At 44.0% G+C, this 26,854-nt stretch overlaps 1 protein-coding gene across 2 annotated transcripts in view; it reads right to left on the minus strand.

Moving 5' to 3' along the window:
• Positions 1-26,854, minus strand: part of cux2b (cut-like homeobox 2b) — a 120,832-nt gene that overhangs the window by 25,893 nt on the left and 68,085 nt on the right. For both annotated transcript variants that reach the window (XM_017414724.3, XM_017414725.3), the window contains exon 4: positions 7,426-7,504. In XM_017414724.3, coding sequence (XP_017270213.1) covers positions 7,426-7,504 — 79 coding nt within the window. The remainder of the gene's footprint in view (positions 1-7,425; positions 7,505-26,854) is intronic.

Consider the following 26,854-nt stretch of genomic DNA (forward strand, 5'->3'; position numbering starts at 1 on the left):
GCAGGAGAAGGGGGGAGGCGGGGGGTGGGCTGTGACCTTGGACACCAGCAGCAGGATGTACAGTGACAAACAGGTCCAGAATACTGTAGGCCGCTTACAGATGGCGCACACTGCAAGGAAAACTGTTGGGCGGGATTGGCTGCCGATGAAACAATACGACCGGCAGTGACAAAGTTTACAGAATCTTTTCTTTGACGCCGACAGTGAGCTTCCACCACAGCCCCCAAATCCCAGACGTTGTTCAGGTACTTTTTGAGGTTCGACTCGTTCGCCCGTGTCAGGATTGTCTCTGCGTTTAGTGATTGAATTCAGTGAAAGAAGAACGATCTAATATTTATCTTGTTGCAGTCAGTATGTTGTGCTTAGGGATGGTGCATTTTTAAAATCAATTAATTTTGATAAGTTCCTAGCAGTTATTATTATTATTGGCATTATTTTATATTAGTTTCTTTTCTAAACAAGGGAAGCAATTTATTTAAGTGGCATCCATTTGCTGCCTTTAAATAAACAAGTACTTTTGTTTGTTTGTTTTTTTGGCACAGAACAAAAACGCACTTGCTAGCTTTTGATCCCCTTCTGCCATGGAAAGGCGTCCAATCATTTAAGTCCATGTCCGCGTGTCATCGGATAAACATCGACCACTAAATAACGTTTGGTGTCAAGCTGGTTCAAGATGGCTGCCGCGGCCAGTCATCTTTAGCAAACAAAAAAAATGGCTGCAACTTTTTACCGATGTAGAACTAAAACCTGGTGTGGTAGTAGCTGAGAGTCATCCCCAACACATGTTCCAAGGTTTCTGTTCAAATTCTTTGGCACATAAGGCAACAGGTGATACGCGTTCCTTCAAGAAATGGCACTTTTTGATTTGATTTGACCACTTTGCTATACAGGTCTAGCCCACATCTAGTTGAATGGTTACCAACCTTTAACACACCACAGGCTGGTTTTAGACAAGTCAACTGTCCCGGGGACTTGTTGGGGCAATGGCAATTCTCCAGGTAATTCTCCTTACTCGTTTTTGCTCAGGCTAGCTTATGGGTTTGCTGGTAAGTGAAAAATAACTACGACTGAGTCAAGTACAGGAAAGAGGCACAACCAGAGCTGGCCATTGGTCACAATAAAACACCCTGCAGACCAACGTGTAATAAAATATTCATATCGAATTTTTAAAGGAAAGTTTAATCTATATATGTGTGCCTGGTACCAAATGATCCACAGACTGGTACTGGTCCTTGGCCCAGTGATTGGGAACCCTGGCCTAGTTTAGCATGGCTCAAATGTTGGTATGTTTCCACCAAAGCAGTCACTCTCCACCATGCAGGACAATTATAAATGATTTGTGACAAGGCAGATAACAGAGACTGTATTTACCTTCTTCCTCAACACACTGTGGCTGAATTGGAAGTTAAAAAAAGTCTCAAATATTGTATTTTATGCTGTTTTGTAGTTAATCTTGCTTGTGCTAGCTGTATTAGCGTCCAGTTATTTGCTCTGACACCTCACTAGATGAGAGTTCAGATCTGTTGTGCTTACTCCTATATTTCATCAATACCCTAATAAGTTTTCGTCTACATTACTTTCTTCTCACAAAAAGAAGGGATCTTCATACGTTTTATTGGCACAGACTTAACGTTTTTTGGTTTTTTTTGTGTAATGTTGACACAGAGATATCAGACTGATTAGGTGTCGGAGCCGCAAAAAAGCCGGTCAATCCACTTTTACATCCGGAGCGATTCCGTTGACTGCTACATTTTATTTAATCCACATCCCCATGTAACAGTGTTACTACGTCTTTAAAGGTTCAAATCTGATTCTGATTTACGGCTTTACACGCCTGTAAGAAGTTACTGTAAAGATAATACTTTTCTGTGATACATGTGTTAATAATAATAATAATAAAAAACATACAACTCTACTATCTTAAAGTACTTGCCTATTTATACTTCATGTGAAAGCAGACTCAGTTCAGAAGGGGAGTGACGTTTCTGCCTCATGCTGTATCTTCTTATTAAGTAAACCAGCAAATGGTAAACTCATAGTAAGAAGTCAGCTGTTTTTAATTCAGTCTGACCAACTGATATCACAAAAAACCTATTTTTCAAACGCTTATAGTATTAAATGAAATGCCTGACATTCTTTAAAGTCAATAGATATCGCCCACCATCTTTCATGCCGGAGCTCTGACTTATCCCTTTGGTCAAACCTTGAAAATAACACTTTGTGTGATCTCATGAGATGTGTCGAGACTGCTTTATACTCCATAAGAAGTCACAAAATCGGCTCTCGTTGACGTAGTTGCGTGGCAAAAATCGTATTGTTCGACACAAGGCGCCGGCCGAACTGTTTCTCACAGGGTGTTCGCACCAAGCGTTGTGTGATTGGTCAGAAGTTGCTGTGGGGGCGTGTTTATGAGCTTTAATGGCGTCATTTAGCTTCTGTTGCTCCGCTGAGAAGCAGCTGGAAGGCTGTTAGAAAACACAGCTGTCTTTACGACTGTTCCAGCAAAACTTAGAAACCCACGAATCTAAAAAGGTAAGTCAGTGGTAGAAGAGATTGTGGAAAGAGAGATCACAATAAAGTTGTTGTGCATGGAGACTCGGGTGGCTCCTCAAAGGGCGCCTCGACCGGGCAGCGTAGGAACATGTTTGCTCATTATTGTGCACCGTCTGAGTGGTGTCGGTCTCTTCGCGGCAAATTTGCAAATGCCAAACGGCGTGTTCTGCCTCAGTCTGTTTAGTAAACGCGACTGGTCGTGGTGAGGGAAGCAAAAAGCTGTACGAGGACAGGAGAGCTGAGAAGCTGGCGGGAAGAAACCTGTTTCAGCGCTGTAGGAGGAGGGAGGAGCTTCCTGGGAGTTCTGATCTGAGCATCTCATGGACGATGAATAGCGCGTGTGAGAAACGACTTCTTGAATTCTTATGGAGTATAAAGGAGCCTTTAGTGCTCAAAGTATAAGTTGAGGATGAGTTTTAGCTGCTACCATACCAAGTCTTAGCTCAATATTTGTAAAAAATACCTGCGTTACAGCCATGTTTGTGATGGCTAAGGCCGTTTAGCTTGAATTGGGTTAAAGTTAATCAGTTGTAGATGTAGGTAGTTTCATGCTGGTGGGCGATAATAATTGAAACCAATCACGTAGACTAATAAGAAGTAATGTTTAACAGGGTTAATAACACTGCGGGTTGTCTGACCTTTGCAGCATCTGCAAACACACTCAACACATCTTAAATGAGAAGCAGCGCCAAAAGAAAACAGGCTGCTCGCTCTGTAAGCGTAAGGTCGTGAGCTGTAGCGCCACCTGCTCTAACCTCGACGTGAGAATCTCCTCCTTTACCGTCAATATGATGACCAGAAATAGAGTGTGTGGGCATGAATACACTGCAGTTCAAAACACAACACGAAGCCACAACTCAATCAGTCACATACGAGAGGTCTGCTGTGAAGTTATACCTTGCATTAAAGGCCTAGCATTGCTGGCAGGAATGCATGTCGTCTGCTGACCTTTGCGCGAGAGTTTTAGACTGTGATCATTTTGTGTTGAGAGGTGAAAAGGTCATAGTCAATTTGGTCAAACATTGAAAATAAGCATTATAGGCAACCTCATGTGATACTGCGTGATCTGGTAGCACTGATAGGGGTATGTGTTGGAGATGACTCTCAGCAACTACCACACCAAATTTTAGCTCAATATCTGTAAGCTTGACTGAGTTATAGCCATTTATGTGTTTATTATGATTGATTAGCTGTGGTGGCCATCTTGAATTGTATTGACTCCAAAAGTTAATCAGTTGCAGACGTACATCTAGTGATTACTTTCTAAAAGATTCATTGTAATCCGTCCAATAGTTTATGAGATATTTTGCAAACAGACAAACAGTAATAACTCCAACTATTACTGTCAATGTTTAAGCAAAGAAGTTGCACAATGTTATGTTATCAAATTATGTATTCAGGATGCTCAACTACTAGCAAACCAAATTTTAGTTTGATAAAACTTAGTAACACTGATCTTGTTGTAGCCATTTGTGTGTTTTCTGATGTTAGTTGGCTGTGGCAGCTTGAATTGGCTTCTCTCCAAAAGATAATCAGCTGTAGATGGACATCCAATGATTACTTTTTGAGAGTTTCATTAAAATCCATCCAGGGGTTCATGAGATATTTTGCTAACAGACAGTTTCCTCCAGTAGTTAATGAAAAAAAAAACTCAAGCACAGATGATTTGTGATCAGCTAGCGTTAGCAAGACGCCTATAAAACTGATTGATGTTGTGGCCATTTTGGTGTTTACGAACAATTCTTAGAACATCTTGAATCAGGCTGATTTTAAAGGTTGATCAGTTGCAGAGGTATATTTAATGATTACTTTGTGAGCGTTTCATTAAAATCTTTCCCAGCGGATTATAAGATATTTTTCTAACACAAACAATCAGACAAGGGCAAAAACATTATCGCCCTTTCACCTTTGGCAGAGGGCGATAGAAACGCTGCTAGGCTGGAATCAGGTAAAAGCTATAGGTTAGAAACTCAAACTGAGTACAGCTTCAAAGAACTGTATTTGTTATCAAGGAAATAACCTTATTCAAAGTGTGTGTGTGTGTGTGTGTGTGTGTGTGTGTGTGTGTCTGTGTGTGAGTGTGTGTGTGTGTGTGTGTGTGAGTGGGTGGTGCAATATCAAGCGATGGGACTTCAAGGAAAAATGGAGACCTTTAAAAGTCAGTTGCCTCCGTGGCTGTTTGTCTGACGCAGACTTTTATCTTGTATTCACTGAATGTGTAAACAGCATTCTCTGCTCCTGCCACGAGTGCTCCTCTGATCTACGCTGAGATTGGGCTACGGTCTGTTGCCGTCTCCTGCAACCGAGAGCAACGCGCCGCCAGACGTGCCCTGGAACTGAAGGCGCGGTGGGCACGAACACGACTTCTGACCCGGTTTGCCTCATCAGGCTCCTTCGTGCACATAAAGCCAGACGCAGAGCCGAGCTGGGGTTTTAATTGGCCCTCCACAATCAACAGCGGCGCTCCTTCAGGAGGCGTTCGCTCCTCAGCCTGCCGACACTCCAGGACCAGCGCCAGCTTCTGAAGTGGCCTCACGCGGAGGTTTGGAAGCCACTCTGAGAACTGAGACTTTGAAAAATAGATAAAGAGGTGCAGGCTATAGAGGTTTTATGTTATCTTATATCCATAACCGAATCCACTGCACCAGTGGCAGCAGGGGGAAAAAATTAAATAAAATTAGGCTTTGGTTTGAGCACACTGGAGGAGCGGATGCACTCACAACGGTACGTCTGACAGAGCACTGATCTTCAGAGACTCATCTTTGACGAGAAAAATGTAATTATCGACAAACACCGAACACGAAAGGGCAATCAAGTTTTGTGTCTTTGTGTGTATCTGCAAAATATCTCATGAACCCAGTGGTGGGCCGTCAGGGCCAGCAAGGCCTTCTCTGCTGGCCTAACATAACCAAGAATCATGATCATAATTATGATAAAGGTTAATTTAATTTTTAATTTACTTTCCCTAGATATCTAAAAGTAATCATATTCTCTTCATGTCATATTACGCTCTTTACAGTGCTGTTGTTTTTAGGTTAGAGTTTTTATCCAATCAGAATTCAGCTATCTTATATTGCCAGGCTATATGAAATCTGCCCGGGACTTCAGAATCAACAATGCGGGCGTCTGTGCACTGTCAGTGAACGGGCAAATACTGTTGATAGACAGTTGCGATAGCCAATCAGATCACGAGTTGTGTCAGTAAGGCCCTCTAGCTGGCCTCACGTTGAATGTGACATTTACTCGTCCTGTGATTAGATATGGATAATTACTAGTTTGAGCCACGGCAGTGCTATGCAGATCAACAGACTCACACCCAGGACTGTTACAGGTTAAAAACTTTTTTAACCCACAATGGCTGAAGGAGAGCAACACGTTCATTTGGTTGCAGATATACTGGCAAGGCTGTTTTCAAGGCGAACCTTTCAAGAGAAGCAAGATCTCGTTAGAGGAGGACGGCCGATTCCCGAGCTAGCTAACCTGTCCCTCTCCCTATTTTATTTAGTTTTGACAGTAGCATACCAGATATGTTTGTTGATTTTTAAAATGCGCTGGATAATAGCCCATTTTGTACACAACTGAGGTGATGCAATGCTTAAGTGTGTTTAACTACTCTCCAATCCTGGTGTTATAAATGCTGGCATAATGAAAGGTATTTATTGACTAAGTTGGACATCACTGAAGGCCCAAGTGTGAAATGCACCGCCCGCCACTGCATGAACCAATGGATGGATTTTATTGAAACTCTCATCAAACCATTGGATGCACATTTACAACTGATTACCTGTTGAAGTCAACCTCATTTAAGATGGCCGCCACCGCCAACTGACTTTAAAAAGCACAAAAATAGCTACAACTCAGTAAGTTTTACAGTTATTCAGCTAAAAGTCGGTATGGTTGTAGCTGAGAGTAATCCCCAACTTATACTCTAAGCACTACCTGATCTGTTTCTAAATCTTTGCATCTTTTTTTGCTACTAGAGTCAACTTTGTCTATTAGCAAAATATCTCATGAACCACTGGATGAATTTTAATGAAACTCTCAGAAAATAATCGTTGGATGTACCTCTGCAACTGACTAACTTTTGGAGCCAGCTCATTTCAAGATGGCCGCCCTGACCACCTGATTGTTAGAAACACAAAAATATATATCATTCAGCAAATATTGAGCTAAAACTCAGTGTGGTAATAGCTGAGAGTTATTTAAAACACATACTCCGAACACTACTCTTTGTGCAAGATCTTTGAAGTGAAGTGAAGTGAAGTGAGATTTATTTATTTAGCACTTTTCAGCAACAAAGCGATCCAAAGCGCTTTACAACAGAAACAAAAACAAAATCCAATACAGAATGAAATTAAACTTTGCTACAAACTTTGGCATTAATTGTCGGGGTTAACACAATTAGTGTGTTAGCAAAATAGCTGATAAACCGCTAAAAGGATTTTAATGGAACTCTCAAAAAACAATCTTTGGATGTACTGATTAACTTTCGGTGTCACCCCAAATCAAGCTAATCAACCTTAACAAACACATAAATGGCTATAACTCAGTCAGGCTGACAGATATAGAGCTAAAATTTGGTTTGGTAGTAGCTGAGAGTAATGCTCAACATATAGTCCAAATACTAACGGATCACATATGATCTCGCAATATTGCATGAGATCACGCAAAACATCATTTACAAGGTTCAACCAAAACAACTACAACTCCACCCCTTCTCTTGATGTGATCATTGTGTTCATCTGGCATGAAAGGGAGGCAGGCGATATGCATTCCTTCGAGGAATGCCAGGCCTCTAATTGTAGAAGTGATGACAGAGGGTGTGGTGGTGTTTGTGAAGATGCACATCCCTGGTGTAGGTGGGAGACTCACCTGGGGCCTCGATAAGCTGTTTGTATATTCCCAGGAACGCAGACTCTGCCTCCTTACTGCGATTGTTCAGAGCAACCACCTGCAGGGAAGAAGATGCCATTAGTGTAAGCGTGGACGGGCATAACCCCCGGTACAGGCTACGGTGTTGGGAACACGGAACGTTAAGTGCGGAGAAGATCAGCAGATCTGCAGAGTATGTGCCGTTTGAGGTCAAAACACACAAAGGGACTCAGAAATGACACTTTTGGTAGGTTAAACTTACATTTCAAAATACATATAAAACATGAAAATGACTGTTTTTTTACAAAGAGAAGGAAACTTCTTACAGTAAGATATGAATAGTAACAAAAGCAGGGGTCAACCTTACAGCATGTGAACATATAACTATATGTATGAACAGAGAGACACTGTGGAGGTCACAGTTTGTGCAACGATACAGCCCTCCCAAGAATGTGGGCGATGACATCTACAGAAGGCTTCAACTATGGCAATAATTTCCCTGTTTAGGAGCCAAGCTGTTGCGTGTTGCGAGGTGACATTTGGCCTGTTAAATGTAGGCACCGGTGTGAGCGAGGACACTCGCCAGTGGCCTCCGTCCCCAGCAGCACTCAGCGCCTGCTGTCCTCAGCTCGGCGGGTGATGCAAACCAATTAACGATTCATTAGGAGGGACAAAGAAAGCGAATTAGCCACCACCTGGCCCCATGGAGAGGGCACCTGCACTAGTGGGCATGTGGGCTGGCGCCGCTCGCAGCTCCCGCTAAGACCTCGGGCCTGTCTGAGAGTCGTCCTGATGCCTCAGATCGGACTCCTCTGAGTGTCCCGCGGCCCTCCAAGGACAAACTGGACTCGCACCGGAGACACGCACGCTGAGGGCTCGAAGAACCGCTGACACTGGTGAAGAATGAACTGCTCAAGTTAAAGCACGCAAAGCAGAAGCCGAAACTGTTCCCAAGAGCTACAATTAGCATATTCATAGCTAAAAGCTAAAATTAGCAAAAACAGTAGCTAAAAACTAAAAATAGCAAGATTGCAGTTGAAGGCTAAAATTAGAAAAATCATAGCTATTAGCTCAGATGAGCAAAACTGTAGCTAAAAGTTGAAATTAGCAAAAATGTACATAGATCAAAGCAAAGATTTGCAAAAGTGTAGCATAAAGCTAAAGTTAGCAAAACCAAAAAAAGCTCAAATTAGTAGAACTTTAGTTAAAAGAAAAACAAGAAAACTGTCGCTAAAATCTAAAAAAAGGAAAAACAAGCTACAAACTAAAATTAGCAGGATGGTAAGCAAAAGCTAAAATTAGACTTAACCCATAATTAAAGGCTAAACAACAAAACTTTAGCTACAAGCTGAAAGAAAGGAAAACAAAAGCTACATACTAAAATGATAAAAAACAGCTAAAAGTTAAAATAAGGAAAATATAAGCTACAAACTTACATTAGCAAGATCATAAGCAAAAGCTAAAATTAGCAAAGCGGTTGCTAAAAGCAGAAATAAGCACATTTGTAGCTAAAAGTTGAGATTAGCATAATTGCAGCTGAAAGCTAAAATAGGAAAAACTGTAGTAAACTAAAATTAGCAAGATTGTTGCTAAAGGCTTAAATGAACAAAACCTTAGCTAAAAGCTCAAATTAGCAAAACTATAGCTAAAAGTCAAAGGTGGCAAAATGCACCTAAAATGAGCTAAACCTAAATCCAAATCCTACAATTAGCAAGACGGTGGCTAAAAGGAGCATAAAAAGACAAAAGGAGCAACTGAGCTGAAGTAGCTTTCAGAGAAAATGGTTTAGAAAAATCTCAATGTATTTATAAGGGGAATGTTTTTGTAAATAAAGTTAAATAATTCTGAGAGTATAAAAGTTACAAATCCAAAAAGTCGAACACATTATTCCTGATTCAGCCAGACATTTTGATATTTGAATAGTTAAAGGAGCAATTAATATGACTGCAGAAAACATAGAGAGAAACTATAAAAAGGGAAACAATGGTGTGATGCTGAATCAGCATTCACACATGACTGTCACCTGAAGTCCGTGTCATTCCTGTCCCTGTTGATTCTACGTTGGACCAGGAGTGAGCCTGAGCCTGGCCGCTCCTCGGCACCACAGCTGCGCTCGAAAAAGAAACCGTTCATTTCGCAAAAGGGCTGGAAACACTTAAGAGAACGGTGGCAGTGTGTTGGGGGCTGTTTAGTGAGGTTATAAATAAGGTGTGTGGAAAATAGCGGGAGACGGAGAGCCGTTGATTTACTGGAAATGGCTGGCACGTTCCCCGGGGAGGCATAACGACAGCATCATGTTTAAAGAAATATCATAAAGATCAAGCAAATCTCCCCCATCACTCCCACTCCAAGCAACTCAGAGGAGTTCATGGAAAATGGAAAGGGCTGGAGCCCAATCAATACAGATGCAATAGTCTGCTGCTCTCAGCCAGCTCCCTGATACACAGCGCTGTTGTTTCTCTCAGCTCTGCCCCAATCTAACCTCCCACTCCCCCACACTCTTTAGCTGCCCCCTCCACATCCTCCACCACCACCCCCACCACTCACCTCTCCTCCTTCCTGGACATTAATGTTGCCACGTTGGTTCACAAACAGTAAAAAAAAAAAAAATGTGTGAAAAAATCAGAAACACAGATTCCAGCGTCTTCTGTTGGGTTATGGGTACATCAACAAATACTGCTGGTTTCAGCCAGTAACAGATGCTGCCAATTCATACCCAGTGCTTCTTGGATGCTATCTGGGATGCAGTGACAGAGGTTTGGTACCAAAACGGCCACCTTTTTTCACCCATTCACTTACCATACGCACGCAGCGCTGCATATCCTCATGCATCATTACAGGCACCATCTCTTTGTAACCCTGTACAGGTTCCAGTTTGTGCAGGGATCAAGCTGTGCTTTATTTCACAGCCAATAATATTCTATATCATAATGGTAATGTGCTTTTCTCTTTCACAAATAATTATTATAAATAAACACTTGTTTAAAACAGTAAGCGCTTCCACGCTGTGACAACAATTACCTGCACTCTGCACAAATAATAACTCAGCCGTGGTGCGCAAAATGCTCGTGCCAGGTGATGGATGGATGGATACAGTTAAGATCATGAGCCTTCATTTGCAATATAGCATTTGGTTCATCTTTGCTAACAGCTGAAAAAAAGAAAAGATTCCTCCTGTAGCAAAAGGAGAAACTTCTCCAACTTCGAATGTTTGGGGTGCGTAAGACAGGCCCAAACTGTCACCAGCGCAGATGCGCTGCAGCAGATGCTGCTTGTATGAAACACAGAGAAAGCACAACCTAGCCTGCTCGTGGTCTACGGCAAACATGTTCAAGTGTCATAATATTCTGCCGTGTTTTTAAGTTTCTTCAATGTCTGCCTCGCTATTCAGAAAGCATTCCTGGATACTCAGACCTAATCACGCCAATAATAATATTATTATTATTATAATGACATGTCGAAGCAGTGCTGTTGATTTCCCAACAAAAACCTCTGTGGCATTTTCTCCGGGTAGTCGGGTTACATCCCACAGACCAAAAACACGCATGTTAGGCTAATTGATAACTAAATTTCCCCCTAAGTGTAAACGAGAGCATGAATGGTTGTTTGTCTCATTTGTCTCTATGTGTCCCTGAGTTGGACTGGAGACCTGTCCAGGGTGTCTCCCGCCTCTCACACACAGCAACTGTTGGAAATAAACCGGCTCCCCACAACCCTGCATGGTAAAGAAAATGGATGGATGGATGGATGGATGGATGGATGGATGGATGGATGGATGGATGGATGGATGGATGGATGGATGGATGGCATTAATAAAACTGGTCCAAATCTGCTTATTTTTCATTTCAAAAGCGTACTCCAGTAAAAATAAATCATCAACCCTGAGGCGACTGGAAAAAAAAACAAGGCGAGTACGAAGCAAACAAAAGTGGATGTAATGCGGTCCAAGTGTGAATAGGCTCGTGGCAGACAGCTTCTTTTCATCCCCACAAAGTGTGTGTATGAAGTGACCAAAGCTACATAAGTACAACTTGGTGGAAGTATGAGTTGACCTGGAGCCACCATTACCACCCCTGCTCTTCAGTGTTACAGCACATAAAACACCAAGAGCACTTTGTGACAGCAAGACAAACTACGTCCAACCTGAGATTACACACAGACCTGCACGACTAAACCGGCAGGGTGGCTGAAGCCAACCATGGCTAGTCTGTTGGCTGGTCTAACTTCCTCTGAAGCACATACATCAAATGCACACCCTCCCCAGTTGCATATGTAGGAAATAAATAAATAAAACTTGAGACCCTGCCAAGGCTGCTGCTTGGGGCTCCATCTTCCAGAGACATGCAGGGCCTCCTGGCCCTCCATCATCCTTTAACGAGAGAACACAGAGATTACCTCTACAATCACACCATTAACCTGCCTACAGACGCTAGCAGAGACATCAATCACGCGCCTGCCTGATGCCTCCTCACATTGGTGCCCACTCTGTGTATACACCCCCCACCCCACCACCAAGCCGTCTGAGGTACTGCGCGTGATATGAGCTGCTCGCGGAATCGCCTTCGCTAACCCGACATAACCCACCGCCTGAGAAGCAGATGGGCTCTGAGAGCTGACAGCCTCATGCCGGCAGACAGCAGCGGACGCTGGACGAGGAGTTGCAGCTCAAGGTGTGATTCCTCTTTTGGTGGGAAAATCTAGCCCCGATCCTAGCTCTGGCTCGCAGCGCATTCTTTGTTTTCAGCCGTATTGTGATAAAGAATATGGCTACCGAGGGAATGTGGTTGGCCGCAGGATGATTTTACAAACAGGAGTAAAGCCCGGGGCAACGGTAGCAGGAGAGAGACAAAGGAAACCTGTTAGGGCTCCTCCATAACTCTTCACACAGAAACAGAGCCTCTGGGACAAGGCTGCTGGGAAATACTTACTGATAAGCCTTTGAGAATACTTACAGAACCCACTAGTGCGTCTCTGCGTGTGTGTGTGTGTGTGTGTGTGTGTATTAGAACAAGCTAGCATGTGTCAAGGAGCGGGAAATAAATGAAGGAGAGGAGAACAAATCTGGAGAGAAGAGGAGGGAGCAGAGTCAAGGGCTACTGAGCGACGTGCAGCGAGAGACAGGGAGACAACGAAAAAGAGAGGCTCCCATAAAGAGCGCAATTAGCAATTATGCAGTCATCAATTACAATTATCACAACTGGTGATTATGCAATTATCACTCTAAATCATCGTTTTCCCCCCTCTGCCTTACCAGTTTGGCACCCCCTGTGATTTGGTTGTATGAGGATGGGTTGTGATGATGCAGGTGATTAGAATGTGTGACAACGAGGAGGGTGTTAGGTGGGTGTCAAAGTAGATTCTGAACGGCAGCAAGCGTGTACAAATAAATGTGCAACACTCGACGCGTCTCGACATCCACAACATGAGCCTTCATTTCTGTGCCTCCTGCTTGTGCATGTGTGTGTATATCTGTGCAGCGGTCGTGGACGCGTCGCTTCCATCTCAAGGTGAATGTGGTCGCTGCGGTGCACGGTTTGGGGGACAGCAAATGTATAGTTCCACAGTCCCTGAGGCCTCTAAATTACCTGTCATCTTCCCCATGATGCAAAGGTCAGTGCACAATCATAGGGAGTCCATCCTCCTGCGCTCCTCACCGAGCAGCAGTCCAGCCCACAGGCTGACAGGATGTCACAACAACCCAGGTGCCGCTCCATGCTTATTAGAACAAAACATCGGCAAAGCCCACCACCACCACAACGCCACTTGTCATGAGACCTTCTGGAGGAAACCACAACGTGACAAAAGGCTCAGTCTTTGCCGTTACGATCGGCGTTGAGAAATGAGGCAAAATATGGTCATCATTCATTTTTATAATTGTGCGAATGTTGATTCAGCATTCACAACATACAGTGGCCCAGTTTCTCTTCCTCCGTACCTTTGTTGACATGTCCTGTAGCTACTTCTGCACACCTTTGTACTATTTTAACCACTCAAATGTCAAAATGTTCAGCACATTCAGGTGACCACTTTTGTTTTTTTTTTAGGACTTGTATACTTTTCAAAACACTGAGCTTCATTTGCCAAACTTTTTCCCACAGACATACATCGAGCTCTCTAATTCCTTCCAAAACATCCTTGGCGTTTTGCTACTTTTAGTTTTAAATAATGCTTTGCTACTCTTATCTAGAATTTTGTCTACTTTTAGGTATTCACTAGCGTTTTGTTCCTGTTATCTTTTTTTGCTCGTGTTTTGCTACTTTTAGCTAGCATTTTGCTCCTCTCATCTTTTAGCTAGCGCATTGCTACTTTTGGCTTTTGGATAGCATTTTCACACTTTTAGCTTTTAGCTAGTGTTTTGCTATATTTAGTTAATGCCTGACTCCTTTTATCATTTTTGCAACTTTTATTGGGTTATTTATTATGCTATTTCTAGTTAGTGTTTTCTCCTTTAGCTATGTTTTCCCCCCTTTTAGCTACTGTTCTGCTTCTTTTACTTTTAGCAACTGCGTTTCAGCTCATCATTCGCGCTGCATTTTCACAGAATATCCTGTTTTAAAAAATAAATATTTTAACATCTGGATGTTAAAAAAGAACCTGAACTTTAATTTTGGATTCAGAAGCAGGTAATAAGACCATATATTAGCTCTGCCACCCAGCCCTTTACAGCTGTCACTGCTGCCAACATTTTTTTTTTTTCTTTGAGTATAGGTTCACAGGAGGGGCGGGAGCAGAGAGATGAGTTGGTGAGGAGTGACTGATGAGTGGGTGGAGGAGAGGGGCAGAGGTAAACACTATTGCAATACAGCCTGAATGGCGAGAGACCCGTGCACACCCACACACACTTGATCTAGGAGGCGTGCGAACACACACGCAGCAAAGTCACTCTCGCGCACACGTACGGCCATGTTCGAGGGGCAGATTTAATCATGGTGACACCCATCTCAGAGCGGCGGTGGCAGCGTGGCGGTGGCTGCGGCCGTCTTTGGATGCCCGGTGAGATGAGCAGTCAGAGCATTGACACATATCTCGTCGCCGCGTCAATTCCAATCAGTGGTGCCTGTCAGTCAGAGAGCTGCGCTCGCAACAGACCGATGCCACAGCCGCTCAGTCTCCGCAGAGCTGCCGTCTCAGCCAAATAAATGGCCAGAGCTGACCGCACCAATATTCTTTTGATTCAGTTATTTGCCCTTTATGTGGCTACAAGCTGCAACGATACAATGACAAATTAAAAGTGAAAAACACAACTCAAGCCACCGCAGCCTGTGAAACAGCATAAAGGCCCCGTGAAAGAAACTTGACTCTGTTTAAATTTTACAAATAAACCGAATCACTCTTAGAAAGTGTAGTTTTCATCACACTATCGAGTAGGAGGATATTTAAAATAGCGCGTCGGATTTTCATGCGTTGTTTTTAACAGCTACTCCATCAGTGGCAGTCATTTTGTCGCCAGATGCAGTCGTGTTTTCAGACAAACCCCAGCAACAGTATTCTACTTTTTTGTCGGTAACACTAACATGCTAACATTAAACGTTAAACATTAAAGCTGAACTTGTGAGTACAGCATCTAAGAATGCCGACATTCACTAATTAGCACTAAACACATGAGCAAAACAAGTGTTTTGGCTAATTGGCAAGCTTCGACTTATTCAGACATTTAAGTAGTTATTGTAATATTAATCTGAAAAAAAGGTTAAGATTTAAAAAATGGACTTTTACAACTGACCTTAAAAGACTGATATAATCTTCAACCACTGAAGGTCTATAAGTAAAACACAGAAGTGTAGATTCTGATATTAAAAAAAGAACCAAACTCACAGCGTTAAGACTGTACATCTGTAACGAGATGTGGAGAATCTAAGCAACTACTTCGCTCTAAAATATGACACCAAAATTCTTCTGTGTGCTTCTGCACAAGCAGCACAGCAGAAAGTGGACCTTCCTTACTGTAATCGACACATCTCATCCCACCACTTGTTGTTAGCACACACTTATTCAGAATATAATAATAACAACATACCAGTGTGACACACAAAGCACAGAAACTATGCTACTGTTAGGCCTTGACCACAATTCACTGGTAAGTGCAGTACAGCTCAATGTCTCCATTTCTACCCATAATGTGGGTTAGGTTTTTGTGATTTGGACACCATGTCTGATTGATAATAAGATATACAAAAACAACAACAGTACTGTTTTAAATACCGTCCTTAAAAATTTAGATGAAGCTGAACGCAAAGATATTTCAACCGTGCAGTTACGTCTGTGTTGACCGAGAGCGTACTTCCTGTAAACTCTTCTTCTGCTGCCGTTCCTGCGTTTTCCTCCTTGTCAGCAGCACCTGCTGTTTAAAAAGGGGAACTGCAGGAAAGCGTCGCACGTTTCAAAGGTATCGACAGCAACGCCGCCACGTTGACGGCCTGACTCGATCGGTTCATGACCCATCTGTGACCCATTCAGCGACAAAACGACTTAAAAGTGTCCTCGGTGTCAAAACCCGACAGCAAAAATCCATTGCGGCACGTTGCTGCTTTAATTACTCTAACAACTACTAGTACAGCGGCTACAGAGGCAGGAGAGAAGGGGAAGAAGTTAACATTAGGCCGGTTTTTGGCTGCTGCGGTGGAGGCAGTGGGACACGGAAAGAGACTGTAGAGAACGAGAACTGCTTGGATATCGTAAAGAGCCCGTGACCTATGAAGATGGCAGAAATATCACCCTGCTTCCCTCTGTGTGTGTTTGGCTACAAGCACAATTTCAGATCAGGTCTTTAGCTGGGAAGAAAATGTGTTTGTAGGCCAATTTTTAAAGATCACCTTTAGAGGTGACATATTGATTCTTTAATGTAACGTTATGAGCATCCTTTTTTTTGTGCCGTTATCTTTTTCTGTTGTTTAACACACTTTGTTCTGTAATGTAATAGCACTGACAAAATAATGTTAGGCTGCTGTATCATTAATCTAAAGAAATAAGGTTAAATATATTAGAAATGTTTGAAATGCCCTAAATAAGACAACACCACAAGGCCTTTCTAGGCAGGCATTAATGCTGTATGCCATGGGAAAAGTTGAGCAAGGCTTAGGGGTATTAAAAAAAATGGATGCCAGGTTGCTTTTGTCTCTTGCGGTCATCCAGGAGTCACTGAGAGGTCTTAGCTCAGACCAAGAAGTGGACCGATTCCTACAGCGTGACTACAGATCCACTTCAAGATACACAGCATTAAAATTTCCCTCCAACGTTAGCTGAGACAAAAAGACAGCGAGTTCGGGTCAGTGTCCCCTCGGAGAGTGAAGATAATAAAGAGGCAGGAGATCAAGGTGGAGCTGACGTAATCCCGAAGGACGTGGCATATGGAGGCGCATGAGAGACAGAACATGGCACTACATTAAACCGAGATCAAAGGGCCTGCTGTCTCCACGGCGCAGCAGGTGGCTTTTGGGTCCCCCTCTCCATCAACAGGCGGCAGAACCAACGCGTTACCGAGCCTCTTGACGAAATTCACAAAGTGCCAGCCTCCGAGCGAACGCCTCAAAGTCGCAGCAAAGTCAAAGTCAAGAGACAAACGGGGAGAAGAAAACAATTCTTTTCTGGATGCCTTTGTAGTTCAAAAGGCGGGAGTTGTCATTCTCTTTGAGCTCGCTCTTTCAAATGCTTCATGCGGCGAATGACCTAAACCTTGAAGGAAAGTGTGTCTGCTGAAAATGTATCAATCACGGCATGATGGGAAGGAGCGCGGGCGTGCTGAGGATGAGATGAAGGCACCGGCTGACGCGCGATGCCCGGAATGGCAGACGAAAAGCGGCAACGAGTGCACTTGGACTAGATTTCGGTGCTGCGAGAAGTGTTGAGATGTGAGATGAGACGAGGAGTGCAGGCAAGGGCTAATTATAAAAATAAAGTGCCCCCATTATCCTGGCGTTGTACTGCCCCGGTGAACAAAGCTACAACAGATGGGGGTGTCACGGGTAACTGTGCCAAAGTGAGCCGAAGCCCTGGAGTGGACGGAGCCTGGCAGGCTGCTGGTGGAACAGTTCTGGCACCGGGGGAGGCGCAGCTGCATATCTCGCCCTCAGACACATGTTGACAGTGTTTCTCCAGCCCTGCCTACACTAGTCAAGGTGAGACGGTGTGACACGAGAGGGGAGAGAGGGAGAGAGAGAGAGACGGAGTGAAAGAGGCAGCGAGAGCGCTCCACTATGATGGATAGTGCACTCTACCCACCGCGCTTCCCTCTCCCTCTTAGAAGGCTGGTGACTTTCCAGTGAGGCAATTATCATTGCGGAATGCATAATAGCCTAATTAATTACAGGTGTCAGCGCTGCCTTTGTTTCAGCATGGAGGAACATCGTGCCAAAGCCGTATTCACCGAAAAGCACAGCGCTGATGAACGAGCCTCGCATGGCGGCTAGGAATGCTGCGAAAATGACATCGAAGTCGGCCGAACAATGCCGTCGCTAGCGAGAGACGGACCGGAAGCACGTGGCGCTGGTATTAGCTTCGCCGTTTGACTGATAAATCCGCCGCTGTCAGTGAGGCGCCCCCACAACGACCTCGGGTAGGCCTCGAGCCAGGACCTTTTCCGAGGATAATCTCGTCCCCACGCGCTACAGCCGCCGCCACTGCTATCAGCTGTAAAGCGGGGAGCCTTGCAGCCGACGCTCCTGACGAACACGCCGTATCATTCGGCCTGTCAGATATGCCGATTTTACTCAACACGGGGCAACTGTCTGCTTTTCCAGCTTTCTCCCCAGCGGAGGAGAGAGGTGAATGATGGGGCGACTGGGGAGGAGAGACAGCCCGGAGATTTGTGTTATTCCCCCCCCATCACCCTCCCTCCCTCGGCCTAACACATGCATACATTGATGCAGAACTTAACAGAACGTCACATTCAGTGTGTGTGTGTGTCTTCCTACGGGGGGTCGTGGCAGTAGGCTGCTAATCCCTCCACGCCCCCAGGCAGTGGGGGCTCATTGTAGAGTACATTGAGTCTAATAGGAGCGGGCGCTGCAGCTCTATGCAGCTCTTTCTGCTCCCACTGTGAGAAGGGTTTTACATAATTAATGGCTGTTGATGTTTCCCAGGTAGTCGCCCGGCAAATTCACTCCAGACTCGGCTGCCACCGTCGCCGGTTCCACAAGAGAGTGAGCGACACAAGAACAGACAGCTTACATTACAGGCATAAATAAGGCAATTTTGTACAGTGTCTTCTGACATTACTGCGAGATGGGTTCAGGGCCAATAATTCGACTCGCTTCAGAGAAAAGCTTTTCTGTGTCTCGGAGTCTGCAGAGAATTTGAGCTTGATGCGAGTAAAACTGCCTCCTTTAGTGTTTATTTTTTATTTATTTTTTTTGCATATATATATATATTTATATAATTCTGCGTGCTGTTAAGAGATGCACAGCTAAAAGGCGCCTTTTTAAGAGAAGCAGCGCGTCTCTAGACAGATGATCATTCACATCTGCATGAATCAGTCTAATCTGAACGTCAATCTTAATCCGCGTGAGCCTGACGGTTAGGTGGGGGGGGGTTGTTCGCTCCACACCACTGACAGCCTGCCGGGGCCCCGGGGCCCTTGTAGATCTTGCTGGGAGGCAGTCCACATTTATACTGGAGCATGTTAAATTAAACATTTAAATGTGACACCAAGGGAAGGCTATTTTTTAACTACTCTCAGCCCACTACTCATTATTAATTTGTAATAACCTTTAAGGCTTTTTTGATGTCATACATATTTTACGGAGAGATATCACTCCCAGTCGATGACAGATCACTGGCGTGCCACTAAAATCCTGCTATAATTAGGGCCAGGTGAGGGGAAGGAGGGCTCTTCAGACACCCCCCCACCCCCCACCCCCTGCGTACGCAACTGTCCGTACACCAGGACACGCACGTGTCAGCACCCCGCGATTACACCGAGCCACGGCCAAAAAGTAGAAAGTTGAAAAGAGAGAAGACCGGGAGCTCTTTACCTGATAGTTACTATAAAACAAAAAGGCAAAAGGTGGGCGATAATGTTTTTGCCCTTGTCTGTGTGTGTGTGTCCGAAAAACTTCCAAAATTCATTGGATGCACATCTACAACCGTCAACCTGATTCAAGATGGCTTCCACAGACAACTGACCGTACAGAACACAAAAATGGCCACAGGGCAGTCGGTTTTAAAGATACTGAGTTCAACTTTGGCGTGGTAGTAGCTGGGACTCATCCCCAACACAAAGTCTGAGCACTAACACGCTGTACAAAATCTCGACACTGAACATTAAACACACACAAATGGCTACAATTCAGTCAGTTATACAGGTGACTGAATATGAGTTAGTAGCTGACGTTGTTATCCAACACATATTCTGAGCTCTAACAGATTGAACAAGATCTTTGGATAAAGTTTTGCCATTGACTATTTGGAGTCAACCTCGTTTGTCTGTTAGCAAAATAACTCATGCACCACACAACACATACAAGTGAAACTTTCAGGAAATAATAACTGGGTGGCCCTCTATAACTGATTACCCTTTGGAGTCAACCCAATTCAAGATGGCCACATCAGCCAGCTCAAAAGCAACTATAACTCAGCCAGTTTTACATACATCGAAGTAAAATTTGGCGGCGGTAGCTGAGGGTCGTGCCTGACTCAAACTCTGAGTGGGAAACGTTGCGGCGTCGCATGGCGCCGCGCAGCACGTCGACGTTCGAGCTGTGACCGACGTGGCGCTACGACTCCGTCACTTCTCCGTCAGCGTCAGGTCATTTTAGTCTGAAGCCCTGGCACGAGGGGCGGCGGGTGATAAGTGGTCCTTCAAGGAACGCCAGGCCTTTCATTTGAAAACCATTTAGGTATTTATGAATGCCCAGCGTGACGGAGTACATCTGGGTAGCATAAATCAGCGGAGCGCTTAAACAATAGAGGGGAGGAGGAGGGAGCACACTTCCCCCTACCCACCCTTCGCTGTCTCCTTCACACTCCACCGTCAGAGCTCTGACCAAGACTCCCCCCTTCCTGCTCCAAGGTCCCCCCGCCCCCTGGACGTCGCCCGCTGGATGCCAGCCTAAAGCTGGTGTAGGTCGGCGCCAACAGGCCACTAAAAGCTGTAAAACAAACGAGCTGTGTTTGGTTAATGCATGCTAATTGACCTCTGCTGCCAGGCATTTGATGTCATGATCGTAATGGCCAGCTCTCGGCCCGATCACTCATGCCCGACGTGACAGGCGCGAGGTGGCATTTCAATTTGACTGAGTGACGGCTAATTTGACCAGATGGGCGACAGCGGCGGCCCCGGCGTTGCCGTCGAATGTACAGCCTCGCTACGACAAGAGCATTCAAAGGTTTCAGTTTTAACGGTGTTTTCATAGTACAGCATTTCCCTCAAACTTATAGCGGGAAGCAATAGGATTTCATTCGCAGCGCAATACTGAGCAAGCTTCATAAAAAATAAATAAAAAGACATTTCATATCAAAGCTTGTGTCACACGGAGCGTAATCATGACTAGATCTACAAAAGGTGACTTTTCATTGGAACAGCTTGATTTTTTTATTGTCCCTAAACAGTTAAGAGTTTCTTCAAACCTTAGATTCCCTTTTGGGATGAGCCCTGATTGTATGTGACCAGCTGTTTCCTTGGTATCTACTTTCAATAAAAAAAGAATATATTTGGTTTTATTTTTCATTACTGGGACTACCGTTCACAAACTTGCACACAAATCCACTGTACTAGAGTAGAAATACGAAGAAAAGGCTCGCAGTTTAGCAAAGTTGCCTCAAAATGCAGTAGGATTCGTTGCAGAATGCATATCCTCCAGTTTGCAAGTCAAAGTTTCAAATAATATCCTGCATGATCTGTTAGAGCTCGGAGTATGTGTTGGGGATAACTCTCAGCTACTACCGCACCAAATTTTAGTTCAATTTCTGTAAATCTGACTGCGTTAATGCCATTTTTGTGTTTGCTATATTTGACTCACTGTGGCGGCCATCTTGAATTGAGGTGACTCCAAAAATTAATCAGTTGTAGACGTACAACTGATAATTACATTCGGAGAGTTTCATTAAAATCCATCCAGTGATTCATGAGATATTTTGCTAACAGACTGACAGCGTCAACTCCCAAAAGTTCATGCTAAAATTTTGAGAAGGACCTTGTGCAACAAGCAGCTCTTGGAGTATGTGTGGTGAACGACTCTCAGCTACTACCACACCAAACTTGAGCCCAGTACCTGTAAATCTGACTGAACTATAGCCGTTTTTGCATTTTCTACTGTCAGTCAGCTGTGGCGGCCATCTTGAATTGGGGCGACTCCAAAAATGTATGAGTTCCAGACGCTCATCCGACAATTACTTTCTAAAAGTTTCATTGAAATCCGCCCAGTGGTTCGTGAGATGTTTTGCTAAAAGACAGACAGACAAACGAGCATGTGCAAACAGACACAAGCGATGATTAAAGTTTCCGTCGAAATCAAAATCACTTCGCCGCACAAATCCAGTAAGTTAAAAACTGAAATATCGATGCGCCTCATCCTGGTCGCCCGGCTTCTCGTTTCTCTTGGCCGCCGACAGTTTGTTCCAAGCATCTTGGCAGATTTGCTGCAGTTCTTCTGTCAATTTAAACTGTCTGTCTTTATTTGCCTGGAGTAATCCCAGACTGATGGCATAACGCTGCGATCAGAATGTAGTGAGGGCCAGACTATTTGCTGAACATTCCTGTTGCTCCTCGCTCAGCTGAAACGACTCTCAGAAACCCCCGGTGAGACGTCTCAACGTCTCAGAGATGGTAAATAAACATGTTCAAAACCTGAAACCTTAAAAAAAAGATTACGTGTTTTAGAAGCGCAACAGATTTTTTTGTTTGGCTCTCCTCACAGCAGCCTCTTTCTGTTTCGCACATGTCTGTGTCTGTCTGTTAGAAAAATATCTCATGACCCATTCGACGGATTTTAATGAAACTTACAGAAAGTGACCACTGGATGAACATGTACAGCTGATTTTCCTTTGGAGTCATCCTGATTCAAGATGGCTGCCACAGCCATATGACCTTATGAAACAGAAAAAACGCTACCCCTCGGTCAGTTTTCAAGATATTGAGTTATAATTTGGTGTGGTAGTAGCTGAAACCCATCCTCAACACGTCATGTCAGCACTAAAACATTGTACAAAACCTTTGTTTAAAATTTGTCATCAACTATTTTGAGTCAACTCTGCCTGTCTGTTAGCAAAATATCTCATGAACCACTGGATGGATTTTAATGAAACTTCCAGAAAATGATCACTGAATGTGCATCAAAAACTGATTATCCTTTGGAGCCAACCCAATTTAAGATGGCTGCCATACCTAACTGACCTTAAAAAACACAAAAGTAAGCATATTTCAGTCAATTTTACAGACATTGAGCTAAAGTTTGGCGTGGTAGTAGTTGAGAGCCATTAAAAACACATACTTTAAGTGCTACTTTGTGTGCAAGTTCTTTGTTTAAAATATTAGCGTTATTTGTTGGAGTCAACAGTGTCTGTTAGCAAGATATCTCATGAACTCCTGGACAGATTTTAATGAAACTTTCAGAAAACAATCATTGGATGTACGTCTATAACTGAATAACTTTTGGAGTCAGTCCAATTCAAGATGGACACCACATCTAATTATCATTACCCAACACAAAAATGGCTGTAATTCAGTCAGTTTTACAGATATTGACCTCAAATCTGGCGTGGTAGTAGCTGACAGTCATTGACGGCACACACTCTGAGCGTGAGAGCTCGCACAATTGCGCATGACTTTTAAGGTTTGATCAACATGAGATGATCTTAGTCGAAAGGATCACCCCATGTTGCTGAGTAAAGCCAGGCCTTTAAATTCTCGTGTGGTTATAAAGCAGACGTTTAGGAGTTATAAATCAATCCTTGAAAAAAACAAAACTCAACTATATATATATATATATATATATATATATATATATATATATATATATATACTGTATATAAATGATCTGACTTTACTGGTTATCTATTGGATGTAGAGCCGTTACATAACCCTCCATATGCTCGGAGTGTAGGACAATTCCTTACGGGTTATAAATAAAGAAACCTGACGCACGGCTGCAGCCACTGTGATTTGGGCAGGTTCTCACATGGGATGTCATAGTTCTGCAGTGCTAGCCCCACTGCTATTTCGGGCTCTGCCTCATTAGGACATCTGCCACGAGAGAACAAATATATATATAATTATATATATATATATATATATATATATGTATATTTAAAAGACTGTACAAAAGGCGTTTCTTTTAGGCAGCACGAAGTGGACGTTCCGTCTCCGAGCTGTGGCACAGCCCGAGCCTAATCTCAAATGGAGAACGGATTTATCGTGAAGGAGAACGCGGAGCGGTCAGGGTATGCGTCCCTTGTTGACAGGGGCGCACGTACGGGAGGAGCGGGGGGCGGCGGAGTGAGCGTGAGAGTTCGAGGACGGCAACACGAGCAGCAAGACGCGTGCAACGCGGATGCGAGCTTGGGCTCGTGTGCGGAAACAGGAGGGGCGGCTGAAGGGAAAAGTCCATTATTGGGTGTCTGCCCGCATGTGTGTGTGTGTGNATATTCTAGTTTCCTCTCTGTCACAAGACTGTTTTGAGTTCAGAAGGTTGCTGTCAGTGACATTGGTGGTGGTAGTTTGTGTGTGTGTGTGTGTGCATGCCTGTGGAGGCCCTCTCACACCACAGCGGCTAACTAATTTAGTTAGGGAACAAGCTGGCTGTCCTTCAGGTGAATGGACAGACATTGGTCTCAATATGAGAGGTAATAAAACAAGCCCGCCGTCGGATCCTGCCGCACCGTCGGCTGTCCTTCACACGTCTTACTGCAGGAGGATGGGGCGCTCGCAAACGCAAACGCGCACGCCCCGCGCCTGCTGCTGATGCACGCAGCCTGTGAGTGTGGGCTTGTGCATCTCGGCGGGCCCACGAGGTCTGGTGTTTCCACGAAGACGACTGAGCAGTTTTGTCAGGGATTTCGAAGGCTCTGCAACCGTTGTAGCTGTATTCAGGAACAATGACTCAAGCAGCCGGAATTAACCACACTGAAGTATCGAATCACCACTCCCGTTCAACTATCTTACCTTGTAGAAAGAAGGGGGAGAAAAAAAGGTTCAAAATGATTTCATTTTTTTTAGCTGAGGGCAACCCTTTCCCCCACCATTAAGCAAAAGGGAAACACGCTCCTGCTTGCTGACCTGCCTTTCTAAAACAAATACAGACTACGAGGATAAATATGCAAATCATTCAGCAGATAAACGAGAGTACTCTCAGACCTTGATGGGGCCAGTGCGCCCGGCTGATTGTACGAAGCACAGCCTCTGCAGGAAAGCTCTTGGTTCAAACAAAAAGGGGAGGGTGGAGTTAAGCAGGAAGGAGAGCAGTGTGGAAAAAATAAATAAAGGCGAGAGAACAAGCGTGTTTGTGTAAAAAAAAGCTTCACTAAGCTTTCATTTGAAACGGCGNGGGGGGGTAAATGAAATAAAACTCCCTCAAAAAGATCTTGGGAAGGAAGAAAACAACAAGTAGGTAAGTTACTGTGGGATAACTAGAACAAATCACCAAACAGGAAATGAGATTTCCATCTCCTCATAACAGCTAGACAGGATAAAACCATGAAGACAGCTGCCTCTGGATCACCGGCTGGAAGTTAGATCCAGTCTGAGTCACCAATCTGCTTTTTACAAGGAGGTGAGGCTGGAACTTCAGTTTTGTCCAGTGTAATAATATAAAACTGACAGTCAGGTGGGGGGCAGCACATTCCCACAGTCACTAATGATCCGGCTGCGTGTCAGGTGGAAGCAGCAGCGCAGACAGGGCAGCCATCATGAGCACCACGGGGAAACGTCACGCGCGGACATCAACTCGTTCCCCGTTTTGGCTAATGGGGAAAAACTCCAACCCCACACCCAGATTCTGACGAAGCTCGGCCGCCATGTGAGCTGGGAGTGAGGCAGTTCCTAAATGGAAAATTGGGAAGACTTATGGACTACAGTTCATAATGTCATCAAAAGGATCGTTGTCTGTAAACACAGTTCACTGAGCCACAAATGCTGCTTAAAGCTCTATCAGGCAAAGAAGAGATATCTGAACACCATCCAGAAACTCTGCTGCCTTCTCTGAACCAGAACTCCTTTAAAATGGACTGAAGGAAAGATGAAAACTGTTCTGTGGTCAGAAGAATCAAAATTTGAAATTCTTTTTGGAAACCATGAACGCTACGACGTCTAAGCTATATGAAACGATGCTGGGTAATCGCCCAGGACATTGCAAGAAATCTGTGAGTGCTAAAGAGGACATGTTGAGGATGACTCTCAGCTACTACCACATCAAACTTCACCTCAGCATCTGCAAACCTGACTGAGTTAGAGCCATCTTTGTGTTGCCTAAGGTCGATTAGCTGTGGCAGCCATCTTGTGTTGGTTGGACTCCAGGAGTAAAACAGCTGTAGACGTAAACCCAATGATTACTCTCCCAAGGCTTCAATAACATCCATCCAGCTGTTCATGAGATACTTTGCGAACAGACAAACAGAGTTGTTAATGCTAAAGTTTTAGGCAAAGATCTCCTGTGGTTTAGTAGCACTTGGAGTATGTGTTTTAAATGACCCTCAGCTACAACCACAAACAAGTTTTAGCTCAGTATCTGTAAAACTGACTGAATTATAAACATTTATGTTTTTACTAAGTTCAGTTGCTTTTGGTGGCCATCTTGATACAAGTTGAGTCCAAATGTGTATTAGTTGTAGATCTACATGTGATGATTTTCGGAGAGTTTCATTAAAATCCGTACTGTGATATTATGCTAACACAAGAATGAGCCCACCTCCAGCAGCAGCTGATAAATAGGAGCAGTGTGTCGTAAGGAGCTGTTTTTTAGTGAAGTTGTAGATTTTTGGCTGCAGTCCAGCTGTTCGTTTACACGACAACAGTGCCTGTTTTTTTTTTGTTTTTTTTCTGAAAGCAAAGCTTTCTGAACCCAGGTCTCAGAGTACAGTTTCACATGTGCAAAATCACACATGCGCACCACAGATGGCTACAGTTGATAGCTGTACTGCACATGCACAACAACAGTAATAATATCAGACAGCAGAGTGCTGTTGGTGCTACTCAACCTTCTCAACATGCAGCAGCAACCCAACTTCACTGTGGGTTCAAACAATTCACCATTTTGAATGGGACTGTTTCCATGCTCCAGACTGCAAAGCCTGGCATCAGTGTTGCCAGATATACAGTTATTACTGTTTTTATGACATAGTTTTAGGGTCAAGTCCCCTTCCTGTTTGCCAATCACAACACACAAGCAATCTTACAACCTCCCCCCTTTAAGCAAGCACACCTCACTGAGCTCATAATAGTTTGGGTCAAAATACAACAATTAATGCAACAGTACAAGGGTTAGTCATTTTCTATCTGGCA

Source organism: Kryptolebias marmoratus, linkage group LG1 (genome assembly GCF_001649575.2).
Source record: "Kryptolebias marmoratus isolate JLee-2015 linkage group LG1, ASM164957v2, whole genome shotgun sequence".
NCBI lineage: Eukaryota > Metazoa > Chordata > Actinopteri > Cyprinodontiformes > Rivulidae > Kryptolebias > Kryptolebias marmoratus.